At 65.7% G+C, this 13,148-nt stretch overlaps 1 protein-coding gene across 1 annotated transcript; it reads left to right on the top strand.

Annotated features, from left to right (window-relative positions):
- The first annotated feature begins 5,758 nt into the window (after positions 1-5,758).
- Positions 5,759-11,927, top strand: FGF3 (fibroblast growth factor 3). Its single transcript, XM_037062617.1, has 3 exons — positions 5,759-5,975; positions 8,025-8,128; positions 11,568-11,927. Exons 1-3 carry the CDS (start codon positions 5,759-5,761, stop codon positions 11,925-11,927), a joined length of 681 nt encoding a protein of 226 aa, XP_036918512.1.
- Positions 11,928-13,148: the final 1,221 nt, after the last annotated feature.

Here is a 13,148-nt window from a genome sequence, read left to right as displayed (position 1 = left end):
GCTGGGCCCGGAGGGAGGTGTCCCAGCTCAGACTGGACTGGGGGACGGACAGAGCACGAGGGGCCTGGTGTGGAAAGGCGTCCCGTGCCTGGGAGGACGGCGCTTGGGCGGGAGAGACAACAAGTGCAGCAGGAAGCAGAGGCTGAGGAGTTCTGGAACATTCCAGATCCAACCCCCTCCCTGAGAGAGACCAGAGAGACCGTGACTCAGAGCCCACCGGTCCATCGATGCCAGCTGCTCTGCTTAGACTTCGAGGCCCGCTGCCCCCGGCCCCCTCTGGTAGGGGCATTAGGGAAGACCCCCAACACAGCCCCTTTTCCAGGGCACCTCAAGGGAGGCAGCAGCGCCCGGAGAAACTGGGGGATGTGAAGGCGCAGGCGAGGAGCATGCCAGTCCCTGGGGATGGGGTCAGGGCACGCCTCCCTGCCAGGGCCCTGAGAGCCCTTTCCCATGTGCCCCCACCTCCCCAGCCAGCCCCCACAGCTCCAGCTCCAAGCCTGCCTCCCGCCTACCAGCTCGAGCTTCCCACCACCCGCCCCCAGGGTGGCACTGGGACGAATGGACAGGGCTGCCTGTCTTCCACAGCACACTGGCTGAGCAGGAGATGGCCAACCTGGACCCCCGCTGGCCTGGGGATCAGGTCATGGTGGGGGGCTCTGCCTGGGGAGCTGGGAGCCTCCAGGTGTGATGCTCTAGGTCTTGTGGGAACAGCACATGTTTCTAGAGGGGAAGGACGACCTGTGAGCAGCCTGTGCGGAGGCCAGGGCAGGGCTGGGGCAGGGGCTGACCTGATGGCTGCAGTCTGCATCCTTAGCCCTTGTCAGGCAGTGCCAGGCCACAGTCGGGGCGGCAGACCCCCACCCCCCCCACCTCACCCCGCCCCATCAGCAGGCTTGGGGCGCACTGTTAGCACTTGCAGGCCAAGCCATGTCCCCCAATTCTTTGGTTCTCTCCTGACCCCCAGCACCTCAGAAGGTGACTGCATGTGGAGACAGGGTCTTGGAAGAGGTGACAGAGGTAACATGAGGTCACCAGGGTGGGCCCTAGTGCTTTGTGATAGGGGTCCTCACCAGCAGAGGACATCAGGACACAGATGGGCAAGAAGGACGACCATGCGGGGACACAGAGAGGAGACAGTTGTCCGCACGCCTGGCAGAGAGGCCTCAGGAGCAACCAGCCCTGTGACACCTGGGGCTGGGACCCCAGCCTCCTGGGTGGGGACCGTGAGTGTCTGCTGTGTGAGCCACCGGCTGCCGGACCTTGTCAGGGGTGTGGGGATGACTCAGCAACCTTGCTGTGCCGTCACCCTGCCCGCCCCTCTGGGTTGCCTTCCAGGCTGGTCTGGGGACTGGGGGGTGGGGGAGTAGGGGGACAGCTAAGGGGACCGGCTTCCTCGGGGTGCTGAGAGGTTCTGTATCAAAGCCGCCGGACTCTGTGTTGTAAAGGGGTGGGTGGGACGGGACACAGGTTAGAGCTCAATAAAGCTCGTGGAAACTCACTTGGAAAAGGTTCAGCTCAGGCCCCCAGATGACACCTTTCTCGGTCTCTCGTCCGCCTGCTCTGTGAGCCGCTGCGCCCTCAGGTGCCCCGTGCCTGCCACAGCACTGGGGTTGGGCCCACCCGAGGCCCTGCTGACAGACAGGAGAGGGGTCCTGCATCCAGGGGGGCTCGCTGTCCACGGGCACAGCAGTGCTCAAGCCCAGGGTTCCTGGGACCCTCAGCACTACAGAAGCCTCTCTGGTGGCACCCAGAGCAGCCCCAAGAGGGAGCCGTGCCCCCTGTAGCCCGGGGGCTCCCATCTGGAGCTGAGACCGCACTCTGCCCCTAGGAGTGGGGCGGCCAGCTGGTCTACCCAGAGGAAGCATCGACCAGGCAAAGGGCTGGCCCAAGCTGTGCACAGAGATTCCACCGTAAGTCCCACCTGGTTGCTCACGGCTTCTAACTTTGCTCAGAGCAAAGCAAAGAGGGCCACTCAGGCCCTGGATCCCATCGTCAGCCTGTTGGGGACCAAGGACAAGGTGGACAAGGTGAGTCCAGATGGAGGGTTCTGGTGGCCTCACCTCACCTCCCAGCTGGATGGCCTTTGATGGTCTCCTTGCGTCTCTGGGCCTCCCTTTCACCTCTGTAAGGCAGGGCTGGGCAGGGCTGGGCAGGGCTGGGCAGGGCTGCCACAGGTCTGCGGGTCCTGCTGGCTCTGGCCGCCGCTGCAGGCTTGGCTGGGGGCCAGGGGCCAGCATCCCTGTTGGCAGGCTGGGCCTGCATCACAGGTCGATGGTCTCTGTTCTGTCCCCTCCCCCAGCTCTCTCTCCAAGGGAAGCACCTGAAGGTGGGGTCACAAGGTGTGACCTGGGTACCAGACACGGCTGGAAGGCCACCTGGGGGTGAGTGTATCAGACCAGAGGTCTTGGGATTGAGGGTGAGGTGGGCTGGGCCAGGCCTGGGGGTGTCTAGGCTGGGGTCTGGAAGAGACCAATTAGTCAAATGGTTGCAGTGACCATTTGGAAGCAATTAGCAAGGTTGCTATTACCACATTACACCCCCCACCTGGTGCTGTAGGGCGGGGGAGGGCGGGGGTCACCGTGTGTAGGTTGTGTGGGCGCCTCCTCCCAGCCCAGCCCAGCAGGACTTTGTGAATGAAAGCCACGCCCTGCAGGGAGGCTGCCCTGGAGTCAGGTCCCCCCGCCTCGGCCCAGCCTGAGCCCCTTGGGGGTGTCCGGGGGCTTCCTGGGCCAGCAAAGACAGGGGTCAAAGGGATTCAGATAGAAAAGAAGGCCTGGGTGCGTGGGTGGGTGAGCAAAGGCCTGAAGCCTGGGGAGAGAGGCTGTGGACAGAGGATGGCGTGCAGGCGGGTGGGCGAGTGCCCCCAACACCAGCCAAGGGCAGGGCTGCTGGCTTCTGACTTCTAGGCAGCACCCTTGGACTCCGGGGCGCTCTGGGGGAGAGGGAAAACACGACCCAGAGGGCTCTGCTGCCTCCGCAAAGTTACACCGGACGGGACCTGCAGCCGTGGGTGCCCGCTGTCTCCACGTCATTGGTAACAGTGCCCCAGTCCACCCTCACAGCCACCACATCTGAGGTCCCCTACAGATGGGGTGGGCTCTGCGCTGGGGGCTTGTTGTGTCCCCCGCACTGCACTGGAGGCCTTTCACCTACGAGGAGTGGGGAGGCAGGGACAGGGCCCCACGGCAAGGCAGTGGCCAGGCCGTCCATCCGTCTGTCTATTCAGTCATTCACTCATCATTCTAAGAGTAGGTACCACGTGGCTACCTTCCAGGTGTGGCGGGCACAACAGTGAAGGAGGCCATCAGATGCCCCTGCCTCCTGGCCTCCCAACACCCCCAGAGCCCTGCTCTACGGCAGCCCCTCCCCCAGTTCCAGGGTGCAGGCAGATCTCGGGGTGCACACAGGCTGACCGCCAGTGGACAACATGGAAACTAGTTCCAGGGCGCCCTTGGGGCAGCATGGAGAGGTGGGAGGCTGCGAACCCCGAGCTGGCTCCCCCGATCTTCCTCGTGGGACCCGGGAGGGAGGCGGCTGAGGCAGGTGCAGTGAAGGGGTTGGGGATCCGGTCCCCACCGCCAAGTTGCGCTGCCTCTCTTCCCCTCGGGGACATGGGGTCTCACCTTGTCTCCTCCTGATGAGGCCTCGGGAGGCACCTGCCTGACTTGGGAGGAGAGTGAATGGCCTTTACGGCGCCCACAGCTCTCGCCAGGTCCCTTCCTGCTCCACAGCAAACCCCGGTGGCCGGTAGGCTCAGGCCAGGTCTGTGGCAGGTGCCCGGGTAGACAAGTCCCCCTCGTGGCTCTGTCCCCAGGGGAGCCTCCCTGTGTCCCCAGAAAAGCAGGCTCCATCATTCAAAGTCTGGGCTCCTAGCAGTCGGCAGCCTGGGCTTTGGATGGTTCCGACTAGACAGAACCTGGTACTAGACAAGTACCACCAGTCAGCTCCCCAGGGACTGGGGGACTGGGGGATGCCTTTGGGGTGCCCCACCCAGGGCCCCGAGGCACTGGCCACACCCGGGGGGCTCCGAGAGGACACGTCACCCTATCTGTGTTGGGCTGTGGTAGTGAGAAATGTCCAGATGGGGAGCAAGGCTCCTGCAGCTGGAGGGAGCTCCAGGGCCTGTGTGCCTGCCCCTCCCCTGGGAGGACAAGGTCCCACATCCTGACGTAGGTGGTGAGATGTGGGGCCCCAGGCACCGCCCCCCGCCCACCCCATCCCTGGACCTGGAGCCAAGGCTGTGGCCTAGACCACCGGACCCCACGGTCAGTCTCCATCCCTGCCCTGTCCCCCTGCCCCACCCCCCTTGCTTCGGGGCAAGCCCCCTGGCTTGAGGCCGAGAGTCAGTACCTGCTGGCTGACGGCTGGGGGCTGCAGGGGCGGGGACAGAGGCCGGGGGAACTAGACAAGGGCGTGAGGGTGTGACGTTTCCAAATGCTCCTATCTGCAGCCCCGCTCCCATGGCGTCCCAAAGAGAGAGAGAGGGCCTCTCAGGCAGTCCGAGGCCACGGGGCCACCCGCTCTGTTGCCTCCGACCCACCAGGCAGGGGGATCCGTTCCCCCTCCTCTGGCCGCGTCTCTCTCCTCTCCCCTCTCCTCTTCCCTCGCTGTGGCCGCCAGACTCCCCCGCTTCCCTCTGGGGGTCACTCCCGGCTTTCTAGGTCTCCCTTTCGGCTTTTTGGTTCCTCTCCTCTCGGTCACACTCTCCCGTTTCGCCCTCTCTCTCTGTGCCTGTGCGCCGTGCTCTCGGGGGCTCTCTGCCTCGTGCCCCTTTCTCTGGCTCTCCGGTCCTCCTCCCCAGGCCCCCCACCCCGCACCCGGCTCGCGGCAGGGACCAGACCCTTCGGGACCCCCCGACGTTTGTAAACCTCGCGCTTCCGGATCTGCCCGGTTGGAGTGCGAGACAGAATAAAGCCCTTCTCGGCCGGCCGGCGGGTCCACCTTGCCTGGGCCGCCCAAGACAGCGCTGCGGCTCCCCCAGAGACCGGGGGACGCAGACACGAGCCCAGGCGGCGTCCCCCACGCGCGCTCGCGCCCAGGCCCTCTCCGCCACCGCCCTCCGGGGCCCCTTCACTACGCGCCGCCTCCAATGGGCGTTCGTCAGCGCGACTTCCCGCAAGTTGTTTTCGCGGACATCAGTCAGCGGCGGCGCCCCCATTGTGCTGGGGGATTGATGGGGGGCGGGAGGGGGTGGCAGGGCCCGGGGCGGCTGCCTAGAGGCCTCGCTCTATAATTTTCGGAGGCATAATTGGTCTGGGGGAAGGGGCGGGGGCGGGGCGGGGGAGGGACCTTTCAGAGCCCGCAGGGCGCGCGGGGGCGCGAGGCGCGCGGCGCAGCGGAGCCGCGGCTCGACGGCCGTGCGCGGGGGCGAGTGTGCGCGGGCAGCCGCCCTCCGGAGCCCAGCGCTCGCCGCGCTGCCCACGCGCCCGGGCTCTCGCCCCTCCCGCGCCTCCGCCGAGGGACCACGTCGGCCTTTTGTTGCCGAACCGTCTTTTCTTTCAGCGCTTTGCGCAGCGAGGGAAATTTCACCCGATCCTGGGTGAAAATTAAAGGAGAGTCTCTCTCTCTCCCCCCACCCACTCTCTCCCCTCCTCCTCCTCCCGCGTTTCTCCCCTCCCCCCTTTCCGCTCAGCCGGAGTCGGCACCGCCTGGCGCGGGAGCCGGGTCCGCGCGCCCAGCCCAGCTCCGCTGCCGCCCCTTCCGTGGGAGCCGCGCTCGCCTGCAACCACCGCCGCTTCTAGGCGGGCGCGATGCCACGATGAGTCTGACCTGGCTCCTGCTGCTCAGTCTGCTGGAGCCCGGCTGGCCGGCGGGCACCGGGGTGCGGCTGCCGCGCGATGCCGGCGGCCGTGGCGGCGTCTACGAGCACCTCGGCGGGGCACCCCGGCGCCGCAAGCTCTACTGCGCCACGAAGTACCACCTCCAGCTGCACCCGAGCGGCCGCGTCAACGGCAGCCTGGAGAACAGCGCCTACAGTGAGTGTGCAGCCCGCGGCGTCGCGGCCGGGGTCCCGGGGAGGGGCGGTGTCCGGGAGGGCTCGGCACTCGAAGGGTGCCCGGAAAGCGCGAGTCTCCTGCTGGGGGGCCCGCCGAGGTGCCCTGCCCTCCCTGCGGGTCCAGAGGAGCGCGAGGGGGCCCTGGGGGTGGGGTGGGGCTCACGTCCCAAGAGGACCAGGGCGGCTGCCGGCCCGCCACGTCTGCCCCTGCCCCCTGCCCCCTGCCCTGCTCGCTGGTCCGGGAGGCGCGCGGTAGGCGGCCCAGGGCCCCTCACTGCAGCAGTCAGGGGCCCTGACAAGTTCGAGCCCTTTGAGTTTTTCGGAGAAAAGGCGCTGGACAAGACATTTATCATGCTCTTTATTATTCTGACGACTTCTCCTCCTCCTGTCGACCCCCCGGGGCGCCCCACCGACCCTCTGCCCTACCGGCTCGCGGCTGCCCAGGTGGCGGGCAAGCGCCGTGCTGCCTCTGGGCAGAAGATAGCCGCCCGGGGCCACAGCCACCACCAGTACCCTGTCTTTTCCCCTGGGTGGAACCTGCGGCCTCTGGCCTCTACCCTTGGCCTCCGGGCGGCTGGCCGGGCGTTGCCTCAGGACACGGGTTAGGAGCTCAGAGAGTCTTCCGCTCGTGCCACGGTCCAGCGCGGCTCCGGCGCTTGGCTCCTCTGACCACCGGGCCGGAGCTGGTGCCGTGGCTCCGCTTGGGGGGGAGCCCCGAGCTCGGGGCCTGGCCGGACGGCCGTGAGGAGGGTGGGCGGACGGCTGAGGCCTCGGGATCTTCAGGCGGGGCGTGCGCTCGGCTCCTGCCGGGCGCAGGACGCTCTGCGGTGGGTTTAAGGCGGCAGCGGGAAACCGCTGCTTCCTCCAGGGCAGCCGCAGCCCTAAGGAGGGCGTTTTGGGGGGACTCTTCGGAGCCGCGCGTCCCCGGGCCTTCCCCGTGCGCAGGACCCGGCCGCGGAAGCTTCGAGCTTGCCTCCCGAGGTCACCCCGGTTCTGCCTAAGTCCAGTCCACCCACTACAGCCACAGAGCATCCAGATTCTTGGGGTGTCCAACGCAGGCAGCAGGGAAATGGAGGAGGGCGTTTGCGGGCAGTCGCTCCTGTCCTGCGGCATCCAGTCGCAAGTTTCTCTGGTCTCCCGCCTGAGTCGGGGGACTCAAGAGGCCGCTGGCAGCCCGCACCCCTGAGCACTCCCGCGAGTGCGGCCGCTTCTTGGCCCCTGGGATCGGTCCCGTGGGGACTCACCCCTGGACAGAGTTCCCTCCGCACCCCAACCCTCTTGTAGCGGCTCTGGAGCAAAGGCCCCCCACCCCTGGGCCTTTGGTTGCACTCCCTGCCCCTGAGAAAATACACTCTTGTGTCCAGGAGGGGAGATCAAAACTTTCTCCGGGAGTGGCTGAGCCCAACACGCTTCTTCTGTGAGCTCTGGGCTCTCACCTGGCCCCCTGCCAGACTGTCCCTTCGAGGGCATGGGACCATCATCTCCTGCCCAGGTCCGATGCCAGCGGGTTTGGGTGACACCCTCCTTGTGCGCCTGGATGACATTGTCAGCGGGCTGCTCCAGGGCCCCAGCCGTCTGCGCTGGGGACCCCGGGGCACTGTGGTGCAGGCCATGGGGCTAGAGAGCCCACACTGGTGTTTACAGCAGGGCTTTGGATTCCAGCTCATACGCGAGTGTCCGTCTCGGGCGGGGCACTGGGCCCCAGCAGTCTCCTGAGACTCGCTGGCGAGGCTGTCTCCACGTCCTTCAAGGCCACACTCCCTGGCCGAGAGGCAGGGGGCTGAAATAGTAGCTTTCTTGTCCCGCCCCCCCACCCCAGGTTTGAATTTCTCTCCTTGGGGCACCTTCTCTGGTGTTGCCGCTTTTCGCCCCCTGCCCAGGCATCGCTCTCTCTCCCCTGAACACCCCACGTCAGCCTCCTGGGTGTGGGTTTCAGCTTTGGGCAGGGCCAGCAGGCGCCCAGCCCGCAGCCCTCCACCTGTGCTCCGGGGGAGGCAGAGGTGTGATGAGCCCTCCTGACCCTTCCCAGGCATCCTAGAGATCACGGCGGTGGAGGTAGGCGTTGTGGCCATTAAGGGACTCTTCTCCGGACGGTACCTGGCCATGAACAGGAGGGGACGGCTCTACGCTTCGGTGAGTCCAGGCTCTCTTGGGGATGGGCATGGAGGGAGCTGCCGTCTCCCCTGGAGGTCACTTGAGGGAGCTGGGAGTAGGGCAGAGGTGGTCCCCCAGTTCCCACTGGAATAAGGGGACCCAAGGGAACCTTGGGCGGAGCGAGTGTGAGCCCCGCCCGGGCCAGAACTCCTCTACCCGGAGCTCAGGGAGGAGGCGGCAGGGTGTGTGAGCCAGGTCTCCCTGGGGGCGGGGGTGGGGGTGTGTGGAAGGAGCCGGCTGATAGTTCTTAGGAGGGAACCCAGAGGAAGGGAGACGGGACCCCAGTCCCAAGAGCACAGGATGAAACCCAGTGTACCCTCCGCCTGGGCCGTGGGGGTGTGGGGGCGAAGGGAGTGAAACACACGCCCCGGGAAATCTGCTGCCTCCAGCTGGTCAGGCACACGGGCCCGTGCTTTCTCAGGCAGCGAGAGGGGTTCCATTCGGGAACCAACCCACGCGGCCCTGGGGGTCGCGCCCACACAGGCCCCTCCCTCCGTCGTGGGTCTGCTGGGGAAATGCACCATTTTGCCCCTTTGAAGTCGGGCAAATCACCCTCAAGAAGGGTCACAGGAAAACCCGCCTGTAAGCTGATTCTTTTGTCACAGATGCTCCGCCGCTTTGCGAAAGGAAATGCAAAGGGCTGGAATGCACCCCTCTGCCGTGCTCTGACGCAGGGGCCCCTGGGTGGGGCCGCGTCCGGACGGGGGGGCCCCCCTGGCGCCCAGCCTCTCAAACCCCAGCGGCGGTTCGTGCACAGGGCCTGCCCTCCGCCCGGGGTCTTGTCCAAGCTGTTCTAGAGGTGGGACGTGGCTTTCCAGTCCCTCGGCGCTGCACCCTGGCGTGGGTCAGGGGCTGACTTTCTGTTCTTGAGGGGAGGGGACACCAGGGAGGAGATCTTGTTGGCCTGCACTCATGGCTGCTGAAGGCCTCTTGGCCACACCGGGATGTCCACAGAGGGGACGGCTGAATTGAGAGGGGAAGCCTAAGGCTACTGCCATTGCTTTTATGGGCAACCAGGCCCCGGCTCCGGGGACAGAACGAAGCGTGAGCTGAGCTTCTGACCCCAGGGCTGATGGCTTTGGCTTTGGGGAAGGAGGAAGAGAGGGTCCTGGCCTCACCGGGAAGCAGCGGGAGGTCTAGCTGAAAGGCTCCCCATCCTGCAGAAACCTGGAGGTGAGGCAGCCAGGTGCCGCCCCACCCCCCACCCCCCACCCCCCCCCGTCCCGGGCGCCACCAGCCAGCCTGTGAGTGCTGTGCCCGCTGCCCTGCCTCTTGCCTGTGGGGTGCCCTCCTCTCTGTCACCTCCCAGGCCACCTCATCCACTTCTGTGGCTCAGTGGCCTTTGCACCCTGACAGCCCCCGGTTCCAGCCCTGATCTCCCTTCTCAGTTAGAGGCCGCCCCCGACAGCACACAGGATGGCACACTCCAAGAGGGTGGAGCAGCTCCCCGAATGCTCCCCGTTAAAGATTACCACCCCCCCAGCCACTCGCTCCAGCCCACAGGCGGCCGGGAGTCCGGCCGACCCAGCACCACACCCAGTCCTAGGCTCCAGCTCCAAACTCTTCTGCATCTGCACCCTTCGCCTCCCGCCGTGTCCCCTCTGCCAGAACCCTCAAAACTCAGGCTGTCATCTCGGCACCCGTGGGACAGGGCTGCTGGCCTCCAGCCTCGCCCTCCTCCAGCCCGTAGGTCCATCCATCCGTCCGTCCACCTTTCTGTCTATCCACATCCATCCATCCACATATCCATCTGCCTACCCTCCCTCCCTCCCTCTCTCCCATCTGGTGTTCCTTCCTTCATTCAGCAGTCTCCTGCCACCCCCTGTGGGAGGGGCATGCTGAGGGTCTTCCTAAAATGCAAACCCACTCCAGTGTGACCTCCAGGACGGCCCAGTTGCCCACCATTATCACTCAGGTGCCACAGCTCCACCCCCAGAGCAGCGGCCCAGACGCCTTCTGCCCCCACCCCCACACCATCACTCCGAGACTCAGCCCCTCCCGGCTCTGGCCCCCTCTCAGTCCTGAAAAACAAGCCATCCACCCGCCCTTCCATGCCTTTGGCCACCCTGTTGCTGCATGGAACGATCCCGTCCCCAAAGCTGTCCACTGGACAGCCCACCCCTCCCTAAAGACCCTTTCCAAATGTCACCTCCCTGGGGACAGTGTCCAGTCGACTTTCTCCTGACACCTTCATTGTGCCTACCCACTGCCCTCCCTGCACCTTCGGAAGCCCCTAAAAGGTGCAACAGGGTGCTCAGCCCCCCAAGAGCCCCCACAGGAGGGCCTGAGCCCCTTGCTGTCCAAGGCCCACAGGACTGTCCATTCAAATGGTTCCCTCCACCCGCCGTCCCACCGAGTGTCTCAGCAAAGAGATAGCTCAGCCTCTGGCTTCCTGGGGGGTGGGTCTGAGCCCTTGCGGACGCCCCTTGCCCAGGACAGAGGATGGGAGAAGAGTCACAGTCCAGCGTTGGGGACAGACACTGATGCAACCTGCAGAGCTCGGGGGTGGGGCAAGTCTGCCCTGAGCCTACTGACAGCCCCCAGAGGGCCCTGAGCCCACACAATGCAGGGGTCAGGCACTGGCCAAGATGCTACCTTATCCCTTGTGATCTGGGAACTGGCACCTCCCCAGGCCTCAGTTTCCCACCTGTAAAGTGTGGAGGTTGGTCTTGAGCACCCAAGCTCTGAGCCTCCACTTGTAGGTGGAAGAACAGAGATGGGCGGGGCTTATAGGGACAGACAGGCCCACCCCCCACCCCCACCCGTGGCATTGTTGCTGAAACATCTTGCTTCCTGAGTCCTTCCAAGTCACCCGTTGCCGAATTCCTGGGCTGGTCTCCACCAGCCTGGGACCCTTGAGAGTGGGCTGCAGACAGGGACAGACCTGCAATCAGGGACAAACCCGGAGGGTCTCTTGCTCCTGCTGGGTGGCCAGGCCCAGTGGAGACGCCAGGTCCCACTGCCCTCCTTCCCCTGTGCCCAGCCCTGCCCCTTGATGTAGTTCAGGGAGGGGAGGCCTGAAGGGGAGGAGGCCCTGGGCACGGCCACCTGCCCGCAGTGGGGACTGAGCCTCAACTGGCGGGTTGGGCAGGCCGTGGAGGGGCGTGGGAACCTGGAGAACCCCCAAGGAGAGGCAGCGAGAGCCGTTCTTCCTAAGGGGCTCAGGAAACCTTGCTGGAGGAAAGGACACTCGCGCTGAGTCCCAAAGGCCGAGTTCCCCAGACACAGGTGGGAGGAGGGGCACTCTGGTATGAGGCACAGCCCAGGCAACGGTGTGGAAAGCCGACGGTGTGAGGGCCCGGGCCGGGCGCAGTCGGGGTGGGGGAGCTCGGCAAACAGGAAGCTGTCCCTGGGACCCGCATCCTGCGTCCGGTGGCCTCCCGGGCCGCTGACCTTGCGTCTTGCCCCGCACTCCCAGGAGAACTACAACGCTGAGTGCGAGTTTGTGGAGCGGATCCATGAGCTGGGCTACAACACCTACGCCTCCCGGAGGTACCGGACGGGGCCCAGCGGGCCGGGGGCCCAGCGCCAGCCCGGCGCGGAGAGACTGTGGTACGTGTCCGTCAATGGCAAGGGCCGGCCCCGCAGGGGCTTCAAGACGCGCCGCACGCAGAAGTCCTCGCTGTTCCTGCCCCGCATGCTGGACCACAAGGACCACGAGATGGTGCGGCTGCTGCAGAGTGGGGCCGGGCTCCGCGGCAGCCTGCCCGAGCCACCCGGCAAGGGTGCCCAGCCCTGGCGGCGGCGGCAGCGCCAGGGGAGCCAGGGAGGCCCTTAGCCGCCAGCCCGGGGGAGTGGGGGCCTCACACGCTCCGGCCGCACGGCCGGGCGTCCACTGTCCAGCCTGGCTGGCCATCACGGCAGGGCAGCTCCCCATGACTGACTCCCCACTCCTCCCTGCCCTCTTCCCTGCTCCCGCACTGGTGGCTCCTTCGGGGGTGACAGAATGGATGCCCAGCCCCTCCTGGTTTCCTTGGGCAAGTGCCAGTCAAATTGGGACCAGAGGCAGAGCTGGGGGGGGGGGGCGCGCTNTGGGACCAGAGGCAGAGGGGGGGGGGGGGGGCGCGCTATGCTTGGAAGGAAGACACTGTGGGTGGCACTAGCGCCACCCACATCCACAAGGAAGGCCAGCCGAGTGCGAGGTCCCGGCCAGCCAGGTGGCTCCCCGAGTATAGCTGTGGGACCATGCATGGGCTGTGTGATGGGGACATTAAAGTATGTTATTCTGCTTGTTATTTGATAGATAATAGCGCAGTCTGAGGGGACACGCTTGCAGTTCTTATATGGATGTATCTGCTCGTGAGGCCCGCAGAGTCAGGGCCGAAGCGCTGGGTTCAGATGTGCGGGACATTTCTGTCTCCGCCTGGGGAGATGGGGCTCAGAGAGAGGCAGTGTTGGCTGGAGTCCACCGGCAACAGGGAGCCCGGTGACGTCCCTGCCCCCTCCACCTGCTTCCCCAACAGTGAGGGTGGGTGGGGTCACCTGGGGCAGATCCCAGGTGGGAGTCCAAGGGCAGCGCAGGGCGTCCTCTACTCCGGACCTCGGAGGAAGCGGCCGCCGGGTGCCAGGGCCCAGGGGAGGGGTATGGCCGGGGCCTCCCCTCTCTTGCCCCCGCTGAGGTCAGTCCAGACGCGAGGGTGCCAAGGACAGGGCCACGGGGAGTCCGAAAACAGGCTCACACCAGCGTCCCTGTCCCTGACTGCTGTTGACCCCTGGCCACTCCCTCCCAACCAGCTTTTTGGTTTTCACACATGAAGACAAAGCCCGCCCTGGCTGGTGTGCTCAGTGCATTGAGCGCTGGCCTGCGAACCGAAGTGTCAACGGTTCGATTCCCAGGCAGGGCACATGCCTAGGTTTGGGGCCAGGTCCCCAGTAGGGGGCACACAAGAGGCAACCACACACTGATGTTTCTCTCCCTGTCTTTCTCCCTCCCTTCACCTCGCTCTAAAAATAAACAAATAAAATCTTTAAAAAAAGAAAATGAAGCCCAAAGGGAAGT

Source organism: Sturnira hondurensis, unplaced genomic scaffold, assembly GCF_014824575.4.
Source record: "Sturnira hondurensis isolate 20B ecotype Veracruz unplaced genomic scaffold, ASM1482457v3 Scaffold0014099, whole genome shotgun sequence".
NCBI classification, from domain to species: domain Eukaryota; kingdom Metazoa; phylum Chordata; class Mammalia; order Chiroptera; family Phyllostomidae; genus Sturnira; species Sturnira hondurensis.
This window is presented reverse-complemented; position numbering and strand designations above follow the sequence as displayed.